This window comes from Manis javanica, chromosome 3 (genome assembly GCF_040802235.1).
Source record: "Manis javanica isolate MJ-LG chromosome 3, MJ_LKY, whole genome shotgun sequence".
NCBI lineage: Eukaryota > Metazoa > Chordata > Mammalia > Pholidota > Manidae > Manis > Manis javanica.
In genome coordinates this window covers 160791369-160816641 of record NC_133158.1, presented here as the reverse complement: position 1 = coordinate 160816641, position 25273 = coordinate 160791369, and the positions used below count along the sequence as shown (strand labels likewise).

At 36.5% G+C, this 25273-nt stretch overlaps 2 protein-coding genes across 15 annotated transcripts in view; one reads left to right on the top strand and one right to left on the bottom strand.

Annotated features, from left to right (window-relative positions):
* Positions 1-82: 82 nt before the first annotated feature.
* Positions 83-14848, bottom strand: UBA5 (ubiquitin like modifier activating enzyme 5). Of its 4 annotated transcripts, XM_017651505.3 has the most exons (13): positions 14710-14848; positions 14061-14300; positions 10594-10639; positions 10395-10484; positions 7927-8036; positions 6653-6739; positions 5921-6005; positions 5086-5190; positions 4768-4895; positions 2747-2882; positions 2413-2488; positions 2159-2265; positions 83-1624 (listed from the first exon to the last, which is right to left on the bottom strand). In XM_017651505.3, the coding sequence occupies exons 2-13, from the start codon at positions 14219-14221 to the stop codon at positions 1541-1543; spliced, it is 1215 nt and encodes a 404-aa protein (XP_017506994.1). In that variant the 5' UTR covers positions 14222-14300; positions 14710-14848; the 3' UTR covers positions 83-1540. The 4 variants fall into 4 exon arrangements, with proteins under 4 accessions (XP_017506994.1, XP_017506995.1, XP_017506996.1 ...); XM_017651506.3 differs by lacking the exon at positions 14710-14848 and having other exon boundaries at positions 14045-14228; XM_017651507.3 differs by lacking the exons at positions 14061-14300; positions 14710-14848 and having other exon boundaries at positions 10400-10484; positions 10594-10641.
* A 210-nt stretch (positions 14849-15058) lies between these two features.
* Positions 15059-25273, top strand: part of LOC108400766 (lariat debranching enzyme-like) — a 58884-nt gene continuing 48669 nt past the window's right edge. For all 11 annotated transcript variants that reach the window (XR_012129470.1, XR_012129465.1, XR_012129466.1 and 8 more), the window contains exon 1: positions 15059-15196. The gene's annotated coding sequence lies outside the window, so the exon portion shown is untranslated. The remainder of the gene's footprint in view (positions 15197-25273) is intronic.

Below are 25273 nucleotides of genomic sequence, written 5' to 3'. Positions count from 1 at the left end.
ACACACATTAGAATCCTAAGACAACATGAAGAGTTGGTCACAAAGAGTGCATTGGTCTGTTCAACAAAAGCTGCAGAGCAGAAAGAGTTCAAGAATTCTTTTAATCTCTTAAGAGCTCCTTTAGACTCACCATTCCTTTTCTTGCTTTAGCCTGCCCAATTCTCTACCTCAAAGAAAAGTTTCAAGGAATAAAGGGATAATGTTTACGAAAGGCTTCAATTATTCTTGTGTAAAATGAACTAGTAATAGGAATCTCTGCTACAGTTTTTTTAAGTTTTCCTTTTCTTGGAGCAGATTGGGCCAAGCCCTCTGCTTTCCACGCTCTCTACACTGTACATTGTTTCACTGTGTATGTAGCTACATCATGTCTGAAGTCACTAATGCAGTAACAAGTCAAGCTTTCCAGTGTACTTTAGCTTTTCCCAAAAGAGGAACATGACATTCTCCTCCAGCTTCTCTCTTAAATGGCCTAAATCTGTCTCTTCATTTATTTCAAACTCAAATTGTCTGCCATTCAATACTGAAAATTAAATATTTTTATAGGTCTCATACTTATTGCCATTTTTTGTACCATTTATGTATTTATGTGTAATAAAATCTTCAATTTTAATGCCCAAGATTCTGACATGTGGATAAAGTGAAGGTTCCTATGGCCAGGATTCTCACCTGGCCCTGGTCAGCTTGCTCACTATATACGTGTGGGCAATTAATTGACGCTATATAATAAAGAGCTCCACCCAGTGCTCTGGGCTACATGGCTACACAGCTGCAGGAGAGCAGATATATAGGCCACAGATTAACTTCTTTTCCTTAGTGCGGAAATACAATTACTACTTCCTCAAAGTACCTTTATCTGTCTGTTCATGAAGAAAGCTTCCTTTTATTTGCCGTTGTCTTGTTTTTGAATATATAATTCACGAGTTTACAAACTTTTCCAATGACTACATTTCAGCTTATATTTCATTAGGAACTATTTAAGAGGATATGGATATTTTTATTTTGTAAGTTAAAGATTTTAAATTCATTGTTGGCCAACCTAATTGTGTACAGTTTTCTTGTACAGAGCAATTCCAAACATGAGTAGATGCCTGCCAGCTCTAATCAATACTTTGTGCCTCTTGTCCTTTTCCCTGTATCTGAGAACTACAAACTACTTTTTGCCCATGGCCTCAGGCAAGAGGCCACAAGGATTACTGGAAATAAAAGGGGTACAGCATCAAATTGGTCCTTTCTTCCCAACCCTCCCAAAAGGCCAAAACATTTCAATGGCTAAATTTTCAATATGATTTATAACTGCCTACAATAATCCCTTTAAGTTTTCTTAATGGAGTAACACATGAGTTTTAGGAGAGTTACTTAGTTGATTTTAGTTGAAGGCTGGAAGCAAAAGGAACAGTCAAAGTACTTTGAACAAGTACAATAATTCCGTGGAAAGTACACATCAAATAATGTTGCCCTAAGTTATTTTCAGTTCTGAAATGATTTCAGTTGAAGGGAATAGGCTTAAACATGAGAAATAAAGTACAGGCTAGTCTGTTATCTACATATTCTTCATCTTGGCCATGAGGTCTTCCAAGCTTTCACCAGAATCTTCCACTGTTACCTCAGGTACAGAATCCTTTTCCTATCAGCGAATGAGGGAAACACAGTAAAAAAAAAAAATAACCATATAAAATTCTTGATGCTTTGGAACATAGAGTCAGTAAGGTTTAACCTCATTCAAAAGTTTACAAAGTAAATTTTACTTAATAAATATGCCTTCTGATTTTTAGAAGAGACAAAGTCTTTTACTTCCCCCACTAGTCTTTTGGTTTACAAGGCAGTAATTTATTCTTGAGATCTCTACTGAAGTGGTATTTTTACATGATATTGTGGCTATAACTATCAAATACAAAAATATCTTAATTTAATCAAAATCTATTTCCACTGATCCATTAATAAGTGAAAAAAACTATTTTTTGTCTATGTTCAAACAGTTTGTAAACATGGTATGTGTTTTTCCATATTAATACTGAATACCTCTCTTTTACATATCTTAATGCCTGTAGTGTAAAATACCTAAAATAGAAAATACTACCTTGGCAATATAAAATAGGATTAAGATGAAAGAAGACTCTTGCATGATATTTACTGATGATAAGTCAGATTTTAGATGTACCTTTTTGGGAATTGTATATGCCACTGTAATTCCTTCAGGTAAGTCAGGAACTGGACCTGAAGAATTTTTTAGTTCCTCTTCTGAAACCTCAGATACCAACTCAATACCTGTAAAATTAAGTTTGATCTTATATAACAGTTTTAAAGAACTTAATAAGCAATCATTATTTAACATTTGTATACTCTTAATTATATTCCCTCCTACAAATGATTTCGTTTAAATGCTGCCATTTCAATTAATGAAAAAATTCCTACCCCACTCATTGTCTTCATGTATTATCATTTCCTCTTCATGAACAACCTCCTGTTTGGGCAGTGCTGCTACCCTTTTCTGTAGAAATCAAACAATATCAAGGTGTTCTTACTCATTTCTCAGTTCTCTGAAGCATTAAGAAGAATTCAGACAAGATTTTTATCTTACCAAAAGCAACAAAGGACTCTGAACAGCTTTTTCATTTTTGAAGTATGGTGAATAAATTAAAAATTTTAAGTGCAAAATCCATTTCTCATATTCCAAATATAATTGTTCCTTTTTAAAAAAATTATTATCCTATATATCTCTCATACATTCTAACAGATCGATATATACCTTATATTCGTCCTGTTGCTTCCTGCAATTTCTATCATCACACTGAGGATTTGGCTTCATGGACATAGTAGGAAAGAAATCCTGCATTGCATTGTATCCAAGGTAAAAACTAACAGTGCCAAAATTTAACAGAAACCTAGAAAAACAAAGTAGACTTAAATTTAAAAAATAAAACCATAAATGTATTAGAACAAAGTAACTGAATTAAAAAATAGTTTTGAAGTAGGTAAAGATTTCTGTAACAAGCAATCCAGCAAACAAATTTTTTATCTTGTTTACAGAGCATGGCTTATAGTAGATGTTTGTTACATGAATACAAGAAAGAAGAGATTACTCCATTTCATCAACTTAGAACACACTATTTTTTGAACCTCTAATAAAGATAAAATGCTGTCAAACTATGACACGTCAACAACTTTTAAGAAGCATACTGATTTTAGGTTAAAATGTGAGACAAGTATACCTTAAAAATCTTAGATACGGTACTTAATCTAACTACTTTAATATTTTTAAGTTTTTATATATGACTTACTATAAAGTTTATAATCTTAAATGTGCGACTCAATAAAATTTTGCAGAAGTCTTTACCCATAAAATCACTAATAGGTCAAAATATAGACCATTTCCACTATGTCATTAAGCTCCCCAGTCAAATCTGATTCCTTTTAGAAGCTTATACAGAGAGGGAAAAATCACATATGAAGGACAAACAACAAAGGAGAAATATACAAATGCATGTTGTTGATATAAAATAAAGACAAAACTGAGCAAAGGATACAGGCAATTCACAGAAAAATGTAAGTGCTCAACCCTTTCCACAAATCTCTGACAACTGAAATGACATCCACTTTCACTATCATATTTACAAAGAGTGAAGAATTAGATGATACCCAACATCACCAAGGTGTGGGTGAACCAGATACTCTTACACTGTGATGGAAATGTTCAACTCTTTTGAAGGAGAAATTTAGTAATGTTGAAATAAACATTACATAAACTCAAATTCCACTTCTAAAATTTCACACTACAAAAATCTAGTGTACAAAAACATTTGCAAGATTTTGTTTGCAGCATTATTACATAGCAAAAAAATCTATTAAGTAGCTTAAAAGTCCATAAATAGAGGGCTCGTTAAATATGACACATCCTTAAGAGAATACTTTGCAGCCATGATTTTGTTTCCCTTTTTCACACTATAAAATGTTTTGTTTAGATAGGGTCTACTGAAGTTTATGCAATCTATCTACTCTTACATGAAATAGCCCTAGACAGTTGCCTTGAGAGTATTTAGGTATGCTTTTTTATAATTTCACAGTCTGGTCAGATATTTCCCTGTATCATGTTGCAGTTTGTTTTATCATATTGGAAGCTTAAGAAACATAACTTAAGCTTATTAAAGTTGTAAAGTGAGGAAAAAATGGTCTGAATTAGGGAACACTTAAAGGGGTTCTGCTTTCAGTAAAGGGTGAGTTGGTTCTAAAACCCTTAGACATTAATTATAGCTGCAAAGAAGGCTTTGTTCTTTTTAGCTATAGTTTAAATGGTGTAATTGCTGGATATCTGTTTTTGGATAGCAAAGAGATAACCCTCAATGTTTAATCACAGATTATTTTATTTATAGTTAAATCAAGATAATGGAAGAAAGTGTATTTATGCCTAAATCACCAACCTTTGGTCAAACCTGCAGAGATTTAGATTATTTGGTTAATGCTTCATAAATAAATACACCAGTACCACAGTGCCACTTAACATGAGCTATTCCAAATGCAGGGAGTGTGTACGTATATAAATTAATATATATGTAATATTAATTTATGTTTAACTTAAACATGTTAAGACATTTATATATAGATAAAAAGCACATATATAAAATAAAAAATATATGCATTTCTAAAGCTAAATTAAAAAAAAACTAAATTAAATAATTAGCTAGTAATTCCAGTATTTTAAATACTTCCTGAAATACTTTTGTTTCTATCAAAAGCAAACACGACAATTCAGAATAACTATCCCTCACTCACTTTAACACATTTTGGACCAAGATTCCAGCAACCACACCCATAGTGGTAGGAAGACTGGCTGCACAAACACCTTCTCGTTTCAGACTCTTTTCATCAATATTTGCAGCAACTACAAGTGGGGGAGCACACTGCATGAAAATAGAAGAAAATATATTTCAAAGTAAAGAGGAAAAAGTGTTAAGATGTTCAAAATAAAATTCCATCATGTTCAAAGTTTGTTTTTTCTTTGAACTATAATACATTTTCAATGCCCCAGGAACTCTAGTACTTAAGAGTGAAAAGTAACTCAAAATGAGACCCAAAATGAGTCATGCATACCGCAAAACAAGCAGATTCTCCAGGAATTATGAGCTGTATGTGCCCGGAAACTGCATTTTCACTGACCCCAGATTCCATCCATGTTTGTCCAAGTTCATTACAAGCCTTAGTAGAAATAGGTGGAAACATAAAAGAGTAAAAAAGTAATTTACCTAAGTTCTTTTCATGAAAATTAAGGTAAAGTAAATGGATTACCAAGGGCATTTAAAAATTAATTTTCAGAATAAAAGAGGAAAGTTGTAAATAATGGAATTCCTTGGCAACTACCACTGTGTATAAACTGACAACATTCAAGTAAGCAGTCAATAAATATTAAAATGAGCCATAATTTATTAAATTTATTAATATAAAACTTCATTTTTCTAAAACAATTTCAGCAAGAAAAAAGATGCAAAATATCATTTGAAAAGTTGGAACACAAATATTCAAAAAAATCAATTTTATTTTTGAGAAACCATGTTTGTAGGCAATTTATACATATATATTTACTTAAAAATAAAGTAACAAAAATTAAAATCAACTTCAACCAAAAGAAAGACATTATATACAGTCGATTACTTTAAAAATTGTACATCCGAAGTTGTCTATTTTGTGGTTTCCTCTATTTGGCACATGAGAGAGAGATACTGAAATATAAGCTACAACAGCAAGGCTAGATGAGTCCCCCAGTGACCAGAATATATTTCAAAGTAGGCTAAAAGAACATTTGATATAAAACACACTATAAAAGGGTTTAAATGCAGAATTTTTTTTAGAATGGGGAATATATACTGATAGACAATACAGGAAAATAGATAAGAAAGAGTATAACACCTTACAGAATAGAAATACTCACTGTATTTATTGTCATCCGAGCTTCAAAATTGTCCACACAGCTAAGAACTAGGTCAACAGGCTTTCCCTCTTCTAATCCACCATTACTAGGCAAAGCAAATAAATTTTATTTGAAAAAATCAGAACACAAAACACATTCTAATAAGAATATTTGTTCAGTCACATACTTATTCTTTCGGTAAATGCTTGAATATAATTATGAGATAGCAAGTATTTAATACTGAAGAACAGTATATAAAGAGTATTGAGTAACTTATGAATATAATATCAATGATACCACAGTACTTCTTGTACAAGGCATACATTGGTACAAGAAACAGAAAGTCTGTTCAGAAAAACTACCATTTCCCTATCAGCTTTCACTACAAATGTAAAAGTAAAAGCTAACTGAATACAATTCAGTATTTCAGCTGTGTTACAATGTCTCTGCAGGAAACCACTTTCATACAGAAATGCAATTTAGAACACAGAACTTATAATTGAGGATCTCTTGTTATATCATAACAGAATTTTGTTTTTTTGCTTGTTTTTTATTTTGTTACTATTTTGGGGGGAAAATATATGCTTTTTACTGAGCTCCTAATATAGAAAAATCACACAAAAAATTAACTATTTTAAGAACAAAAATATATACCAATCTACCAATTAACTGAATCAATCATCAGTACATTTTCTAATATTTGTTTTAACTGAGCTGGACCATTGTCATACATACACATAAATAAAATTTTACCTTATTCTATCCATGAAATGTTGAAAGTTTTCTACTGTGGTTATATTGTAGTTGTGTACTTCAAAAAGAACATCAGGATTAATGCTCCTAAGAGGAAAAAGGAATGATTATAAAAACTGCTAGGAATAGTAAGGGAAAGCAGGAAAAATAACTGAAATAGCTTAAGATCATTTAACAGAGCTTAGAAAAATGGAACTCAAGCTATGCAAAGAAAATGCAAAGCTGTCTTCTACCTCTTTGGTCCCATTTCGAGGACTGGGTTCAAAACATACTGCTTGTCAGAATGTTTACAAAAATGTTCCCACAATCTATGTGCTGGGATTTAAGCCTTGAGTACCTCAGTTAGCCACAGCTTGGTGTGGATAAAGTGAAGGTTCCTATGGCCAGGATGCTCACCTGGCCCTGGTTGGCTAGCTCACTACACACGTGTGGACAATAGTTGTTATTGACTCTAAAGAGCTCTGCCCTGTGCTCTGGGCAACATGGCTGCACAAGAGCAGAGGCTGGAATGGAGGCAGCGCAGAAGACTGAGACCGCTGTGGGGAGTGGCTCAGAGGCAGAGATAAAGGAGAATTATAGACCTGCAGTGCTCAACCTATCGCAGGGAGAACAAGCCGGGTAATAAACCCTTTCATCTCAAGAACGTTCCATTGTCATTCCTGGTCGCACCGAATCCTTAGTGAACTTGCCGGGGGGTTAAACCCACGACACTCGGCCTGACAAAAGAGTTTCTTTATTCCTTACTCAACTCAGTGCAAGTATGTTTGGGCTACAAACTAGCTAGAGTAAGATTTGGCAAACTAGGGCCCTCAGGCCAAATCTGACCTGCCATCTGTTCTGGTAAAGTCTGCAAGCTAAGAATGGTTCTTACATTTTTAAATGGTTGCAGGAAAAACAAAACAATCAAAAGAACAATATTTCATGACCTGTGAAAATTATATGAAATGTGAATTTCAGAGCCCATAAATAAAAGTTATATTAGAGCACAGCTTTGCTCATTCATTTTTGTAATGCCTACAGCTGTTATCACACTACAACTGGGAAGGTGAGCAGTTTTGACAGAGACCATATGGCCCTCAAAACCTAAAGTAGTTACTGTCTAGCCCTATTCAGAAAAAGGTTGCCACTGAGATCCAAGACATAAGAAATCTTTGTGTAAGTGAAGCATGCATTTTTATAAAGAAAAAAGGTCCATGTATATAAGAGGTTAACTCATACCAAATGCACAAAGTAAGATTTCACTAAAGACAGTATTTAATTGCTGTTTCATTTACCTCAAAGTATGTTCTGCTGCTTGAACTTTACTTAATCCTGCTTGATGAGGTTGGAAGAAAAGTCTATTCATATTGGCCAGTTCTACCTTGTCATAGTCAAAGAGGAGCAACTAAAATAAAAAATAGTATTCTGATAAAAAACTACCAGAAAACAAACTAAAAATACAAAATAGGTAGATTTTGCTTTTGATGGATTTAACAGTTTGACAGCAATACTAGCTGACTCTAAAATACTGGTACCATATACTAACTCATTTACTGCCCATATGAAAAGTAAGTACACTAGGTACTCTACTCTCCTGCTCCTGGAAATGAGAAAACTAGGGCAGCTGCCCAAAAGCCACCCAGCTAATATGCAGTGAAAATGGGATTCAAATTCGGGCAGTCTCAATCCAGCATCTGTACCTTAACAACAATGGTACTGCCTCTCTGAATGATTCACTGAGAAAGTAATGTTCATTCCATTTCATTCCAATTTTTAAAAAGTGTGCCAAAATCCCAGTTCATTCAAATTTTTTGCCAGAAGCCAAAACTCATAAATGAAATACTTAAATAAGATCAAAACAAGTACCATAATTTAAACTAATTAGCATAACATGACTCCTTTTGTGAATATGACACTATATATACCCATGGAATGGCTAAACATCATTCCAAATAGATTTCTAACCCATCAGTTAATTGCTGTTCCTTACTGTATATTTAGATATGACAGCATTTGTCCCCCATCCTCCCTCCTTTCCACACACACACCCCCCTTTAAAATGGCCAAAAGATCCCATTTCTTATCAGTACAAACAAGTTGCACCCAAGGATTTCTAAGGTCCCATCCTTGATGTAAAATTCTGTAACTTTATAATACTATTCTCAGAATCCTAAATTTAACAATGAAACCAAAAAAAGGGGAAATGGCCAGGGCAAGGCCAGCAGCCAGGCAGAGGTGGAGGCAGGGATCCTACACAAATGAGATTTTCATCTTAAAAAACAAAACCCAGGCCATACAAACAACCTAGATATATTTTCTAGAAAAGATATCACTTATGCCTTCTATGATAGTGTTCTACCCTATCTGGAGTCCCCAAAATATGGTTTATTTAAGCTAATTCAACAGTATTTATTAGGTCAGGCCAAATACTAAATTTGATCTTTTGGTCTCACATCTGGTTTAGAGGTTGCAGGAAATCCTAAATTTGGGGTAGGGTCTGGCAACCTGTGTTTTAACAAGCAGTCCGAGTGACTCTGATGCACACTCAAACCTGACAGCCAGGAACCTCCATGAGCTCTACTATCCTGGGTCAATCAGGGCACTTAGGTCAGCTAAAAGTAACTGTTGGCTGGCTTCTCTAAACCTCTTGAAAGACTCTAAAATGTTAATAAAAATTTTTAGTATCTGGTGTGTCCTGTTCTATATTGATAAATAAATGTCAACTTTGAAACCACTTTCTTTTAAAAATTTGGGGCATGGGGTGGACCAATTGTGAGGAAAATGGAAGTTCCTATGGCCAGGATCTTCCCTGATCCTAAACTACTTGATGATATAATTGGCCTACTACTAGGCTACTGCTTCCACACCCATAGGCAATAGCTATCACTGACTCATTATGTAAAGAACTCTGCCCAGTGCTCTAGGCAGAGGCAGAGACGAGGATCACAGACCTGCAGACTGCTAGATGCAGACATGATTCTAGTGCTTGACCTACCATTGGGAAAACAAGCTGGGTAATAAACCTTTTACCCCAAGAACATTCCTTTGTCATTCCTTGGTCTTGCTGAATCCATAGTGAACTTGCCCGGGGCTGAAACCCTCAGACAAGACACCGATATATTAAAAAGCATTGGTAAACTTTGTGGGGAAAATGCCTGCTTTATCAAAATGACTAAGGGTATGTAGTTGTGAAAAGCTTATGTATTCAACGACTGTATATCTAACATCATGGACACTGGTTTTATAAATCTAAGATTGGCAGACTGATTTCTAGTATAAGGTTATTTCTTCCTATCCACAAGCTAGATCAATTTTAGAAAAAAAGTAAAAAATGGATGGGTTAAAAAATATGGAGCATTCCCCAGTTCAATTTTAAGAATAAGAAAGGTACATGCTTTCTAGTCTCTTTTTATAAAGCATGTGTTTAAAAAATATGTTAGATGTTTCAGTGTTTCATTCATATACTTTATCAGTTTAACAGCCTTCTTTCCTAGGCTTCTATATCTAAAACACATAAGTCCAAATTGTTTATTATTACCCCAAACAAAAAAGTTCCTGAACAAAATTAGGTAGTCCTTGTTTATTCAGCAACAGTATCAACTTCTGTTTGGGTGGGATATGTCAACTCCCTCAGGTAGAAAGAATAAATATACCACAAATCAATAAACCATTAGTAATGAGGAAGAAAAATCCTAACTTGTACCTGATTTACTCCAAAAGTGAATGGGTTCCCTATATGATAAGCAGAGAGAAATGTTTTTACCTTACCAATGCCACATCTTGTCAGCATTTCAGCAGTCACACTACCAACTCCACCAACACCTACTATTGCTACAGCAAAGGTACGGATTTTCTGTGAAATGCAAAATGATATGTGTTGGTTAATAACTCTATCATAAACATCACCATAAACTTTTCATTTACTGAAATCATCTTCAGAAACTTGGGAAGGTTTATCATACCTCATAGTCGCTTACAATTCCCATTCGTTTCAGTGCCATCAGTCGGCTTAAACAAAGAAAATACTGTTTTAAAACTCACAATCTTTTAATTAATAATAATACAAGTAACCATATATCATCAGAAAAATACTAAAACTCAATCATTACTAGTCCTTTAAGAGGAGAAATCTTTAAGCTGGCTTTCCCCAGATGAAACTACATCACCTAGAAAGCTTTAAAAACACTGACACTGAATACCCTCCCAGGTTAGCCTATGCAACAAGAATTTTTTTAAAGATGAAATGCCATTTATTGAAATATCTGCATGCAGGAAAAAAATAAGGATAGTACCCTCCAGCCAGAAGCTGAGGAGTTCCACCTCTGTTCTTTATGTATCTCTTTTACAAATTATCTCAAGATATTTTTTTAAAAGCTCTTCAGATACTCTCAAGTAAAGCCAAGACTGAGATCTATTGATTTAAGTATTAAGTATCTAGATGAGTAAAGGTGAAATTTCAACATTTTTCCATGCTTACTTAATATATGTAAATATTCTATGTTTAACACTAAGATTTAATGTGTAATATCAGTATAATCTCATGGCTGGAATTCCAATCACTTGCCTCTGCCCATAATGGATGATGTCTACTTTCAGTAAGAACCTATTATATGCTAAGGACACTGTGAGGTACTTTACCTAGTTACTAATCTGTTTTATCTTCAGTGTTTTAGATTTTTTTTGAACATATACAGTTTAAACCTATATACATATACAGTTGCCTCAACACTGGTTTGAACTGCACAGGTCCACTTATACATGGATTTTTTTCATATATTGGCAAATTTTTTTGAGATTTGCAACAATTTGAAAAGTCATTTTCTTTTCTCTGGCTCTATTATAAGAATATATAACACATATAACATACAAAAGTGTTACTTGACTATGTTGCTAGCGAGGCTTTCAGTCAACAGGCAATTATTAGTAGTTAAAAGTTACATGTGGATTTGACTACAGGAGTTGGGGGTCAGTGTCCCTAACCCCCAGGTTGTTTCATGAGTCAATTATACATACAATTCCCATTCATTTACACTCTACAGTCAAATAGTTCTAGCAGGCTTGCTAGGAAATTCAGTGGTTTTCTGGCCTCCACCCCCATTTTCCTGTTCTTCCTCACTTCCAACTCTATGACCAACATACCTCTAAATAATGTGCTAACATTTTTATATCTTGATTTCCAGGTTTAGGTGTTCTCTGAAGATTATTTCATTCTAACCATTGATCCCCAAAGCACACAAATGCTTCTCATCCCACCAGTCTTTTACTATTGTTGTAGGGTCAGTTTGCTTAGATGTTAAGACTGTTCACAACTGGGCAATGCAGTATATTAGAATGTCCTCTTTCCTGTACAATCCCCACCCTTGACATTAAAAATTGTTTCTCTTTATGCTTAATTTCCTATGTACTTTAACATATTCAAACCTGGTTGTCTAAACTTCCTCAAGATACAGTCACATGTATGAGATACTCTATCAACTTCACGTTTTAAAAGATGTATCTACTAGAATATTCTGACATGCACCCATCTGCAGACTTACTGCACACATCACTCCCATTCTGGAATCTCCCATCATCATTATATCACAAACTCTTTTCATTTCATTTTTTATCCTTTTTTAATCCCCTGCTTCCTGTATCCTACAGCTCAGTGGTTCTAAAGTGTGATCCATGGATCAGTATATCACATGAAAATATGCTAGAACCGCCATTTCTTGAATCCCTCACCCTATAATTACCAAATGACTCAAACTTTGCAAGTGGCCTAATCATCTCTGTTTTTCAAGCTCTTGGAGTAATTCTGATGCACATGAAAATTTGCAAGCATCTGCTATGAGAATTTCTTAAGTTATTCTCTTGTTATGGTTCAAAGAACATCTCTCAGTAGCTTTGCAAATGGTACTCACAAGGAAGGTAAATTTTGAGAACTTGTGTGTCTGAAATTATCAAAATTCTATTCTTTATCCAAAAAAAAATCAAAATTTTATTCTCTAAGAAAATTAAAGGGAATTGCAGAATGCTACACACACACACACAAAATCTTATTTGATAGTTTAACATGGTATAGAAGTCTATGTTGAAAATAATTTTCCTTCAAAATTTCTAAGATATTGCTCTAGCCATGCTGGATTGTTAAAAATTTTTTGGATTGTTAGCCCTTCACATTTGGCAACAGAGTTAAAAAATACATGCACTCTGTCAATTATATCTCAATAGAACTGAAAGAAAAAAGGATTAAGACAATTTGGTAACCTACTAAATCTGATGAATGAGGGAAAAGCAAGAAATCTGGCATCATTTCATTTGATTTGGGTTAATATGAACTCTTCTGTAATTATGGAAGAATTTTTTTATTACAAATAATATATAATTAATAACTTTGTGCCTAAATACTGGTCAGCATTTTAGACTGTTAAAAAGAAAAAAATGTACCCAAAGACTTCCACTGATGCTTTATAATGCCATAAACAAAACCTTTTTTAAAAATCCAATTCTCCTGCTCTTTAAAAAGAACAACATCTCTCCTGTTTCACCTATTTTAAAACTATCCAGTTTTTAGCAACACTACTTAATGACCTAATTATTTTTACTGGGAGACAGTTTCATGTGAACTTTAAGTAAGAAAAATTTAATCCAAGTCCAGACCTTATTACCTACTACTAGTTGCCTGACCTGAAGGCAAGCCACAGCAGTTGTCTGTCAATTTTTCAACTATAAAATAATAGTAGCAATCTCCTAGGGTTGTGGTGAGCAGGAAAAGTGACAAGGCACGTCGAGTGTTTGGCAGGTAGTGAAGCTCTGTCACTCTAGGCCCTGAGCAACAGTCTTGTACAAGGCTTAGCGTGCACCAGCGCTATTCTAAGATCTTCACTTATACTGACGTTTTCGATTCTCAAAACTCTGAGATAGATACTACTATTATCCCCATTTTACAAGTGAGAAAGTGAGGCAAATAGGTTCAGAACTCCCCTAAGGTTACTCAGCTAGGAATAGTTGGGATTTGAATACAATCAGTCTGGCTCTCCAGAGTCTTTATCCTTAACTACTATGCTACACTCGGCTTGGAATTAACAAACCTTAGGAAACGAAGAAAGGAGAGGAGCAGACAGGACTGGTCTGACATCATCTTCTGAAAGTTACTACTATTAGTTTTAGGCAGAGCGAAGGTAGACCAACAGAGGCAGGGCGGGTACAAAACTGTTGGCGTGTCAGCAGGTACGGGAGCTGCGCCATATGGCAGATACACTTTCTTTTTTTCTAAAGAACATCTTTGGCCCAATACTAAGACTTGGCCTTGCCCATTTGGGGACAGGACCCCCAGAACATTAAAAGGGAGACGGGAGGCCTTATGACCTGGACAGGTGGGGAACGCCTCACTCCGGACCGCAGGGAGACCGTGACCTCGCCGCCTCCTACCCGCGACGCAGGTCACCTGTAGGGGTTGGAGTCCACCACCTCTGGGCTCATCTTCTCGATACGGGCCCGGCCGCAGCCTCCGTCGCCGCCCCGTAGGGCCCGCCGACTTCTCTCCCGGGCCAGTTCCCGCTCCAGCTCCTCTATCCGCAGCTGCAGCCGCTCCACAGACTCGGCCATGGCTGGGAGCCCGGCGGCCAATGCTCCCAGCCCCAGCCTTCGCCGTCGCCGCCGCCCCACGCTGCTAGGCCGACTGGATCTGCAAAGGATATGGGAGGAGGGGCCTAGCGGCTGCCTTCCTAGCTCACAACCCTGGGCAAGCGGTCCCAGCGTCTCACGGACAGACACGTCTCCGCCACTCCCGCGGACCTCCCAAGGTACCGCTTCCGGTGCTTGCAGTTAACGTTCCCCCTCAGAAAAACCCCGCCCCTTTTGGCTCCCTTCTTCCCCAGCTCCAAAGAGACCAGGCCGCAACAGGGCGGGGGTTCGTATGTCCAGAGCCTGCGGCCAGCAATGTTGCCATTCCAAACCGGCGGCTGGCAGAAACGCCAGGATCTTTTATTCTTGGGCTCGAGGTCCTGACGGGCCCTTTTCTGAACCGGACCCAATAGCTCTTTCGGCAGCCAGTGCGTTAACTTTGGAGGTGAAAGAGGCCCCTGCGTTCTTACTTGCCCGTAGTGACTACAGTGGCTGTGCTTTCTTTAAAACGGAGTCATCCAAATCTGAAGCCAACTGAAATTTTAAATCCGAACCCACACGAAGCCTTTCTGCCATTTCTCAACTGGAGCCTAAAATGCCAGCCGCTGTTGCTCAGCAACGGCGCCCAGGAAGTGTGTGATTGGCTGTCGTCGCTTGGGCGGTCTCGGTCGGGACACGTCAGTACAGTGCCTCCAAACTACTGAGTGGAGTTCCCGCAGCACAGGTGTCGGAGCCCGGGACGTGTGTGGTTTCTGCGTTTATGCTGCTTGCAGCAGCAGAGACAATCATGAAGGCTGGTGCATCCTATGAACGCCAGATGGTCGAAGTGCTACCCCAGCACAAGTTCGACAGAGGTCCCTGGAGGCCTACCGAAACCAGAACTTGCCCGGCTTTGGAGCAGAGCGCGAGGCGAAGCTGACCGTTGCCCAGTATAGGTATCCAGCAAAATACAAATCTGTACGTTGTGCTTTTCTTCTATTGGTCTTGGGTGGGTTGCCTGTTGCCCCCATCCCGGTTTCTTTTCCTGCAGTGACGCACTCTGCCTGTAGGAGCTGCCATCAAGATCCTCTGAATTCTGTTCTGGGTTATTTCTCATTCAAGGGCAAGGAAGCACAATTATGTTCACGGTTCAACTATGAGAAGGAATCCTTGCTAAAGGGTGAAGTTATGTGTCACCAGGATTCACTGGGGGCAATTAAGGTTGGAAGCTCTGTGGGACATAAAGGGGCCTTCTTTCAACTTTTGTTCTTTAGCCCTCAGCTCTTTTTTTCCCCTTTATATCAGATGTAATTCTGTTATAGCTGACTATATTCTCGGAGGCTGTTACTGGCGCCAGCTGGGGGATCCCAGTTCTAATGCTTGCTTTTCCACTTAGCAAATCGCAGCACCACTTTGGCCTTTAGTTCTTTAAGTGAAGGAATGGAACTGGATGACTTGCTGAGAGTAGTGTTCTCCATCGTGAATCTGGCTCTAACTAATGTTTCATAGTAAAATGAGTTTTAAAATAAACTTTATTCTAAATATACTGTTTTGATAAACAGAGCTGTAGAAACAGTCCCATTAGGAAATTAGATCTGACCCTTACTGGATGGGAATTTAAATATGTTGTATAAACTCTGCAAGAACTCATTTCCTGACTCGTAATAAATACCTGTACCGTCTGAGTAACCTGATAATTGAATGAAGTAGTATACGTGAAAGAGCTTAAACATTGTAACAAGACCATATACCAATAGTTTACCACTGGTATTTGTATTTCTTGGCTACTGAGTTCAGTGAATAAAAATGTGTTAAAAGAGATGGATCAGAGAGTTTGGGCATTGAATTTAAAGGCACCATGTCCCAATAGATATTGGGGGATGAAGGAAAAGGTGGAATAAAAATTAACTGACGTTTCTAGCCTTGATACCTTGTATTGTAAACAAACTAACACAAAGATCAAAGTTCAAATTTCAACTGTTCAGTTTGTTGTGGGAATCTGGACAAGCTATTTAACGCGTTTGAGCATTGAGTCCTCTTTTAGCAAAATGAAGATGGTAACATTTATCTGCTAGAATTGTTGGAGATCATCTAACTGAAAGATATTTAATTCTGAATTAAGTTGAATGTTATATAAGCCGAAATTCTGCTTGATAATGTGTTTGATAATTAGTTGTGGCATAAATAGTATATAGGTACAGAACTGTGCTGCAGAGAATAAACATTTATTTTTATTTCATAAAAAATTTATAGAAATTGAAGACATGGTAGGCCTAAAAGGAAGTTTCAAAAATTCTAATGTATCAATCTTAAAATACATTTTCAGAATACAGTATAAATGCCAAAAATTTAGAGATCAACTGAAGAAAGCTAACAAATAAATGTTTAGTAACTGATTCACGAATTAGAGTCAATAATCTACACATAATACTTTATCAAAGTTCAATATGCAAAAGTCAATTGCATTTCTTTAATGTACAATTTATCTTTAGCAACAGTTAAAATGTAGTTTTCAAAAGGATACAGTTAATAAGAGCAGCAAAAATATAAATTGTCTAACTACTAATCTAACAAAATATGTAGAACCGTTGTAGAGAAAATTATGAAGCTTCACTAGGACCTTAAAAAGAAATAAATTGGGAGATACCAGGTCCACAAATAGGAAAACTCAATATTGTAAATGTTTTTCCTCCACTGTCCTATAGATTCATTGCAATGGCAATAAAACCTTAATTTTTTCCTCTAATTTGAAAAATTACTCCTAAATTTTATGTGCAATCTTACTACACTGATGGACAGTGACTGCAGTGGGGTATGGGGGGGAACTTGATGGTGGGGGTGAATGTAGTAACCACATTGTTTTTCTTGTGAAACCTTCATAAGAGTGTACATCAATGATGCCTTAGTAAAAACAGACAAACAAACAAATTTGTGTGCAAGAGCAGAGAGCTAAAAATAGCAAAAATACTACAAACAGGCAAAGTGGTGAATTTGAATTAAGATGGCATGATCATATGCAGAGCTAGACCAGTAAATACAGATAGAATATTGATATATGACAGTGCTGGCACAGAGAATGAATGTATGGGACAGGGGGAGGAATTTGCAATAAATTGTACAGAGATAAATGTTGCTGTATGAAAAAACTGAAATTAGACCCTTTCTTTACCTTACTCAGTTCTAGGTATATTATAGACTCGAATGTTAAAAGCAAAGTTATAAACATTTGGAAAACATACAGGAGATGATCTTTATGACTTCACAGTAGGCAAGAAAATCTTTTTTTTTTAGGGATCTATTCTTTATTTTTTTATTTTGTGAATTTTCATACACTGGTGGCATCATCTTTGTTTAAAGGAAGCTTAAAACAAATGTCAGTGATTCAATACAACTTTTTTTTTAATGACCAAAAGTCTTTATTTATTTATTTTCACTACTTGTCTTCTCTGTGCTATACTGCTTTTCCCATGCCCCACCGCTACATTAGGTGTAGTAATCATAATGCCCCTTTTTCCCCTTATCCCTTCCTTCCCACCCATCCTCCCCAGTCCCTTTCCCTTTGGTAACTGTTAGTCCATTCTTGGGTTCTGTGGTTGTGCTGCTGTTTTGTTCCCTCAGTTTTTGCTTTATTCTTATATTCCACAGATGAATGAAATCATTTGATACTTGTCTTTCTCTGCCTGGCTTATTTCACTGAGCATAATACCCTCTAGATCCATCCATGTTGTTGCAAATGGTAGGATTTGTTTTCTTTACTTATGGCTGAATAATATTCCATTGTGTATATGTACCACATCTTCTTTATCCATTCATCTACTGATGGATACTTAGGTTGTTTCCATTTCTTGTATATTGTAAATAGTGCTGTGATAAACATAGGGGTGCATCTGTCTTTTTCAAACTTGAGTGCTGCATTCTTAGGGTAAATTCCTAGGAGTGGAATTCCTGGGTCAAGTGGTATTTCTATTTTGAGTTTTTTGAGGAACTTCCATACTGCTTTCCACAAAGGTTGAACTAATTTACATTATCACCAGCAGTGTAGGAGGGTTCCCCATTCTTCACATCCTCGCCAACATTTGTTGTTGTTTGTCTTTTGGATGGTGGCCATCCTTACTGGTGTGAGGTGATATCTCATTGTGCTTTTAATTTGCATTTCTCTGATGATTAGCAATGTGGAGCATCTTTTCATGTGCCTGTTGGCCATCTGAATTTCTTCTTTGCAGAAGTGTCAGTTCAGATCCTCTGCCCATTTAAAAAAATTTTTTATTAAGGTATGATTGATATACACTCTTATGAAGGTTTCACATGAGAAAACAATGTGGTTACCACATCCACCCACACTATCAAGTCCCCACCCATACCCCAATGCAGTCACTGTCCATCAGTGCAGCAAGTTGCCAGAGATCCACTATGTGCCTTCTCTGTAATACACTCTTCTCCCCGTGAGCCCCCACACCATGTGCACTAAACATAATACGCCTCAGTCCCCTTCTCCCTCCCTCCACACCCACCCTCCCACAGCCCTCCCTTTGGTAACCACTAGTTCATTCTTGGAGTCTCTGAGTCTGCTGCCATTTTGTTCCTTCAGTTTTGCCTCATTGTTATACTCCACAAATGAGGGAAATCATTTGGCATTTGTCTTTCTCTGCCTGGCTTATTTCACTGAGCATACTGTCCTCCAGCTCCATCCATGTTGTTGCAAATGGTAGGATTTGTTTCTTTCTTATGGCTGAATAGTATTCCATTGTGTATATGTGCCACATCTTCTTTATCCATTCATCTACAGATGGACACTTAGGTTGCTTCCGTATCTTGGCTATTATAAAAAGTGCTGTGATGAACATAGCGGTGTATATGTCTTTTTGAATCTGAGAAGTTGTATTCTTTGGGTATATTCCAAGAAGTGGGATTCCGGGGTCAAATGGTATTTCTATTTTTAGCTTTTGAGGAACCTCCATATTGCTTTCCACATGGTTTAACTAGCCTACATTCCCACCAGCAGTGCAGGAGGGTTCCCCTTTCTCCACAACCTGGCCAACATTTGTTGTTCTTAGTCTTTTCGATGCTGGCCATCCTTACTGGTGTGAGGTGATATCTCATTGTGGTTTTAATTTGCATTTCCCTGATTATTAGTGATGTGAAGCATCTTTTCATGTGCCTGTTGGCCACCTGAATTTCTTCTTTGGAAAACCGTCTCTTCATATCCTCTGCCCATTTGTTAATCGGGTTATTTGCTTTTTGGGTGCTGAGGTGTGTAAGTTCTTTATATATTTTGGATGTTAACCCCTTGTCGGATATGTCATTTACAAATATATTCTCCCATACTGTAGGATGACTTTTTGTTTTGTTGATGATGTCCTTTGCCGCACAAAAACTTTTTAGTATGATGTAGTCCCATGAGTTCATTTTTGCTTTTGTTTCCCTTTCTCGAGGAGATGTGTTCAGGAAGAAGTTGCTCATGCTTATATTCAGGAGATGTTTGCCTATGTTGTCTTCTAAGAGTTTTATGGTTTCATGACTTACATGGAAGTCTTTAATCCATTTCAAGTTTACTTTTGTGTATGGGGTTAAACAATAATCCAGTTTCATTCTCTTGCATGTAGCTGACAAGTCTTGCCAACACCAGTTGTTGAAGAGGCTGTCATTTCCCCATTGCATATCCATGGCTCCTTTATCATATATTAATTGACCATATATGGTTGGGTTTATATCTCTAGTCTGTTCCATTGGTCTTTGGGTCTGTTCTTGTGCCAGTACCAAATTGTCTTGATTACTGTGGCTTTATAGTAGAGCTTGAAGTTGGAGAGCATAATTCCCCCTGCTTTATTCTTCCTTCTCAGAATTGCTTTGGCTATTTGAGGTCTTTTGTGGTTCCATATGAATTTTAGGATGATTTTCTCTAGTTCATTGAAGAATGCTGTTGGTATTTTGATAGGAATTGCACTGAATCTATAGATTGCCTTAGGCAGGATGGCCATTTTGACAATATTGATTCTTCCTCTCCATGAGCATGGAATGTGTTTCCATTTATTGGTATCTTCTTTAATTTCTCTCATGAGTGTCTTGTAGTTTTCAGAGTATAGGTCTTTCACTTCCTTGGTTAGGTTTATGCCTAGGTATTTTATTCTTTTTGATGCAGTTGTAAATGGAATTGTTTTCCTGATTTCTCTTTCTGCTAGTTCATTGTTAGTGTACAGGAATGCCACAGATTTCTGAATTCAGATATTAGATCTAGTAGTTTTGGAGTGGATTCTTTAGGGTTTTTGTGTACAATATCATGTCATCTGCAAACAGGGGCAGTTTAACTTCTTCCTTGCCAATCTGGATGCCTTTTATTTCTTTGTGTTGTCTGATTGCCGTGGCTAGGACCTCCAGTACTATGTTGAATAGAAGTGGGAAGAGTGGGCATCCTTGTCTTGTTCCCGATCTTAAAGGAAAAGCTTTCAGCTTCTCGCTGTTCAGTATGATGTTGGCTGTGGGTTTGTCATATATGGCCTTTATTATGTTGAGGTACTTGCCCTCTATACCCATTTTGTTGAGAGTTTTTATCATGAATGGATGTTGAATTTTGTCAAATGCTTTTTCAGCATCTACGGAGATGATCATGTGATTTTTGTCATTCTTTTTGTTGATGTGGTGGATGATGTTGATGGATTTTTGAATGTTGTACCATCCTTGCATCCCTGGCATAAATCCCACTTGATTATGATGGATCATCTTTTTAATGTATTTTTGAATTCGGTTTGCTAATATTTTGTTGAGTATTTTTACATCTGTGTTCTTCAGGAATATTGGTCTGTAATTTTCTTTTTTTGTGGTGTCTTTGCCTGGTTTTGGTATTAGAGTGATGCTGCCTCATAGAATGAGTTTTGAAGTATTCCCTCCTCTTCTATTTTTTGGAAAACTTTAAGGAGAATGGGTCTTCACTAAATGTTTGATAAAAGTCAGCAGTGAAGCCATCTGGTATAGGTGTTTTGTTCTTAGGTAGGTTTTTGATTACCAGTTCAATTTCATTGCTGGTAATTGGTCTGTTCAGATTTTCTGTTTCTTCCTTGGTTAGCCTTGGAAAGTTGTATTTTTCTAGGAAGTTGTCCATTTCTTCTAGGTTATCCAGTTTTTTAGCATATAATTTTTCATAGTATTCTCTAATAATTCTTTGTATTTCTGTGGTGTCCGTAGTGATTTTTCCTTTCTCATTTGTGATTGTATTTATGTGTGTAGACTCTCTTTTTTTCTTGATAGGTCTGTTCTGCCCAAGTTTTTATTGGGTTATTTGCTTTTTGTTTGTTGAGGTGGCTGAGCTCTTTGTTTATTTTGGATGTCAACCCCTTATTGGATATGCCATTTATGAATATATTCTTCCATACTGTAGGATGCCTTTTTGTTCTACTGTATCGTACAACTTTGCTGTACAGAAGCTTTTTTAGTTTGATATACTCCCACTTGTTCATTTTTGCTTTCATTTCCCTTGCCCATGGAGATATGTTCATGAAGTTGCTCATGTTTATATTCAAGAGAGTTTTGCCTATATTTTCTTCTAAGAGTTTCATGATTTCATGACTTTAATTCAGGTCTTTGATTCATTTTGAGTTTACTTTTGTGTATGGAGATAGACAATAATCCAGTTTCATTCTCTTAGATGTAGCTGACCAGTTTTGCCAACACCAGCTATTGAAGAAGCTGTCATTTCCCCATTGGCTCCTTTATTGTATCGTATATTAACTGACCATATATGTTTGAGTTAATATCTGGATTCTCTATCCTGTTCCATTGGTCTATGAGTCTGTTCTTGTGCCAGTACCAAATTGTCTTGATTACTGTGGCTTTGTAGTAGAGCTTGAAGTTGGGGAGTGAGATCCTCCCTTCTTTATTCTTCCTTCTCAGGATTGCTTTGGCTATTCGGGGTCTTTTGTGGTTCCATATGAATTTTAGAACTATTTGTTCCAGTTCTTTGAAGAATGCTGTTGGTATTGTGATAGGGATTGCATTGAATCTATAGATTGCTTTAGGCAGGATGGCCATTTTAACAATGTTAATTCTTCCTACCCAAGAGCATGGGATGAATTTCCATTTATTAGTATCCTCTTTAATTTCTCTTAAGAGTGTCTTGTAGTTTTCAGGGTATAGGTCTTTCACTTCCTTGGTTAGGTTTATTCCTAGGTATTTTATTCTTTTTGATGCAATTGTGAATGGAATTGTTTTCCTGATTTCCCTTTCTGCTCATTCATTATTAGTGTATAGGAATGCAACAGATTTCTGTGTATTAATTTTGAATCCTGCAACTTTGCTGAAGTCAAATATTAGATCAAGTAGTTTTGGAGTGGATTCTTCAGGGTTTTTTATATGCAATATCATGTCATCTGCAAACAGTGACAGTTTGACTTCTTCCTTGCCAATCTGGATGCTTTTTACTTCTTTGTGTTGTCTGATTGCTGTGGCTAGGACCTTCAGTACTATGTTGAATAAAAGTTGGGGGAGTAGGCATCCTTGTCTTGTTCCTGATCTTAAAAGAAAAGTTTTCAGTTTCTCACTGTTAAGTATGATGTTGGGTGTGGGTTTGTCATAAATTGCCTTTATTATGTTGAGGTACTTGCCCTCTATACCCATTTTGTTGAGAGTTTTTATCATGAATGGATGTTGAATTTTGTCAAATGCTTTTTCAGCATCTAAGGAAATGATCATTTCCATTTTTGTTGATGTGGTGGATGATGTTGATGGATTTTTTAATGTTGTACCATCCTTGCATCCCTGAGATGCATCCCACTTGATCATGGTGTATGATCCTCTTGATGTATTTTTGATTTCGGGTTGCTAATGTTTTGTTCAGTATTTTTGCATCTATGTTCATCAGGGATATTGGTCTGTAGTTTTCTTTTTTTGTGGTGTCTTTGCCTGATTTTGGTATTAGAGTGATGCTGGCTTCATAGAATGAGTTTTCAAGTATTCCCTCCTCTTCTATTTTTTGGAAAACTTTAAGGAGAATGGGTATTATGTCTTCTCTGTATGTCTGATAAAATTCAGCAGTGAATCCATCTGGTTTTGTTCTTGGCTAGTTTTTTGATTACTGATAAATATCATTGCTGGTAATTGGTCTGTTTAGATTTTCTGTTTCTTCCTGGGTCAGCCTTGGAAGTTTGTATTTTTCTAGAACGTTGTCCATTTCTTCAAGGTCATCCAGTTTGTTAGCGTATCGATTTTCATAGTATTCTCTCATAATTCTTTGTATTTCTGTGGTGTCCATCGTGATTTTTCCTTTCTCATTTGTGATTGTGTTTATGTGTGTAGATTCTCATTTTCTCTTAATAAGTCTGGCTAGGGCTTATGTATTTTGTTTATTTTCTCAAAGAACCAGTTCTTGGTTTCATTGGTTTTTTTCTATTGTTTTATTCTTTTCAATTTTGTTTTTTCTTCTCTGATCTTTATTATGTCCCTCCTTCTGTGGACTTTGGGCCTCATTTGTTCTTCTTTTTCCAGTTTCAATAATTGTGAATTTAGACTATTCATTTGGGATTGTTCTTCCTTCTTTAAATAGGCCTGGATTGGTATATACTTCTCTCTTAGAACTGCCTTCGTTGCATCCCACAGAAGTTGGGACATTGTGCTGTTGTTGTCATTTGTCTCTATACATTGCTTGATCTCTGTTTTAATTTGATCATTGATCCATTGATTATTTAGGAGCATGTTGTTAAGTGTCTGTGTGTTTGTGAGCCTTTTTGTTTTCTTTGTGCAGTTTATTTCTAGTTTTACACCCTTGTGATTTGAGAAGTTGGTACAATTTCAATCTTTTTGAATTTACTGAGGCTCTTTATGTAGCCTAGTATGTGGTCTATTCTGGAAAATGTTCTGTGTGCACTTGAGAAGAATGTGTATCCTGCTTCTTTTGGGTGGAGAGTTCTGTAGATGTCTGTTAGATCCATCTGTTCTAATGTGTTGTTCAATGCCTCTGTGTCCTTACTTATTTTCTGTCTTGGGGATCTGTCCCTTGGAGTGAGTGGAGTGTTGAAGTCTCCTAGAATGAATGTATTACATTCTATTTCTCCTTTTAATTCTGTTGGTATTTGGTTCACATATGTAGGTGCTCCTGTGTTGGCTGCAAAGATATTTATAATGGTTATATCATCTTGTTGGATTGACCCTTTTATCATTATGTAATGTCCTTGTCTCTTGTGACTTTCTTTGTTTTGAAATCTATTTTGTCTGATAAAAGTACTGCAACACCTGCTTTTTTCTCCCTATTAGTTGCATGAAATATCTTTTCCCATCCCTTCACTTTCATTCTCTGTATGTCTTTGGGTTTTAAGTGAGTCTCTTGTAGGCAGCATATAGTTGGGTCTTGTTTTTTTATCCATTCAGTGACTCTATGTCTTTTGTTTGGTTCATTCAGACCATATATATTTAGGGTGATTATCCATAGGTGTGTACTTATTGCCATTGCAGGCTTTAGATTCGTGGTTACCAAAGGTTCAAGTGTAACTTCCTTCATCTAACTTAACTCAATTAGTATGCTCTTACAAACACTATCTAAAGGTTCTTTTTTTCCCCCTACGTTTCTTTCTCCTCCATTCTTTATATATTAGGTATATATTCTGTACTCCTTGTCAATCCCTTTTTATTATCTCTGGTGACAGCTATTTAACCTTAGAAATACTTCCATCTATAGCAGTCCCTCAAAAATATACTGTAGAGATGGTTTTTGGGAGATAAACTCTCTCAGCTTTTGCTTATCTGGAAATTGTTTAATCCCTCCTTCAAATTTAAATGATAATCTTGCCAGATAAAGTATTCTGGGTTTGAGGCCCTTCTGTTTCATTACATTAAATATATCATTCCACTCCCTTCTGGTCAGTAAGGTTTCTGCTGAGAAGTCTGATGTTAGCCTGATGGGCTTTCCTTTGTATGTGATCTTATTTCTCTCTCTGGCTGCTTTTAATAGTCTGTCTTTATCCTTGATCTTTACCATTTTAATTATTATATGTCTTGTTGTTGCCCTCCTTGGGTCTCTTGTGTTGGGAGATCTGTGTACCTTTATGGACTGAGAGACTATCTCCTTCCCCA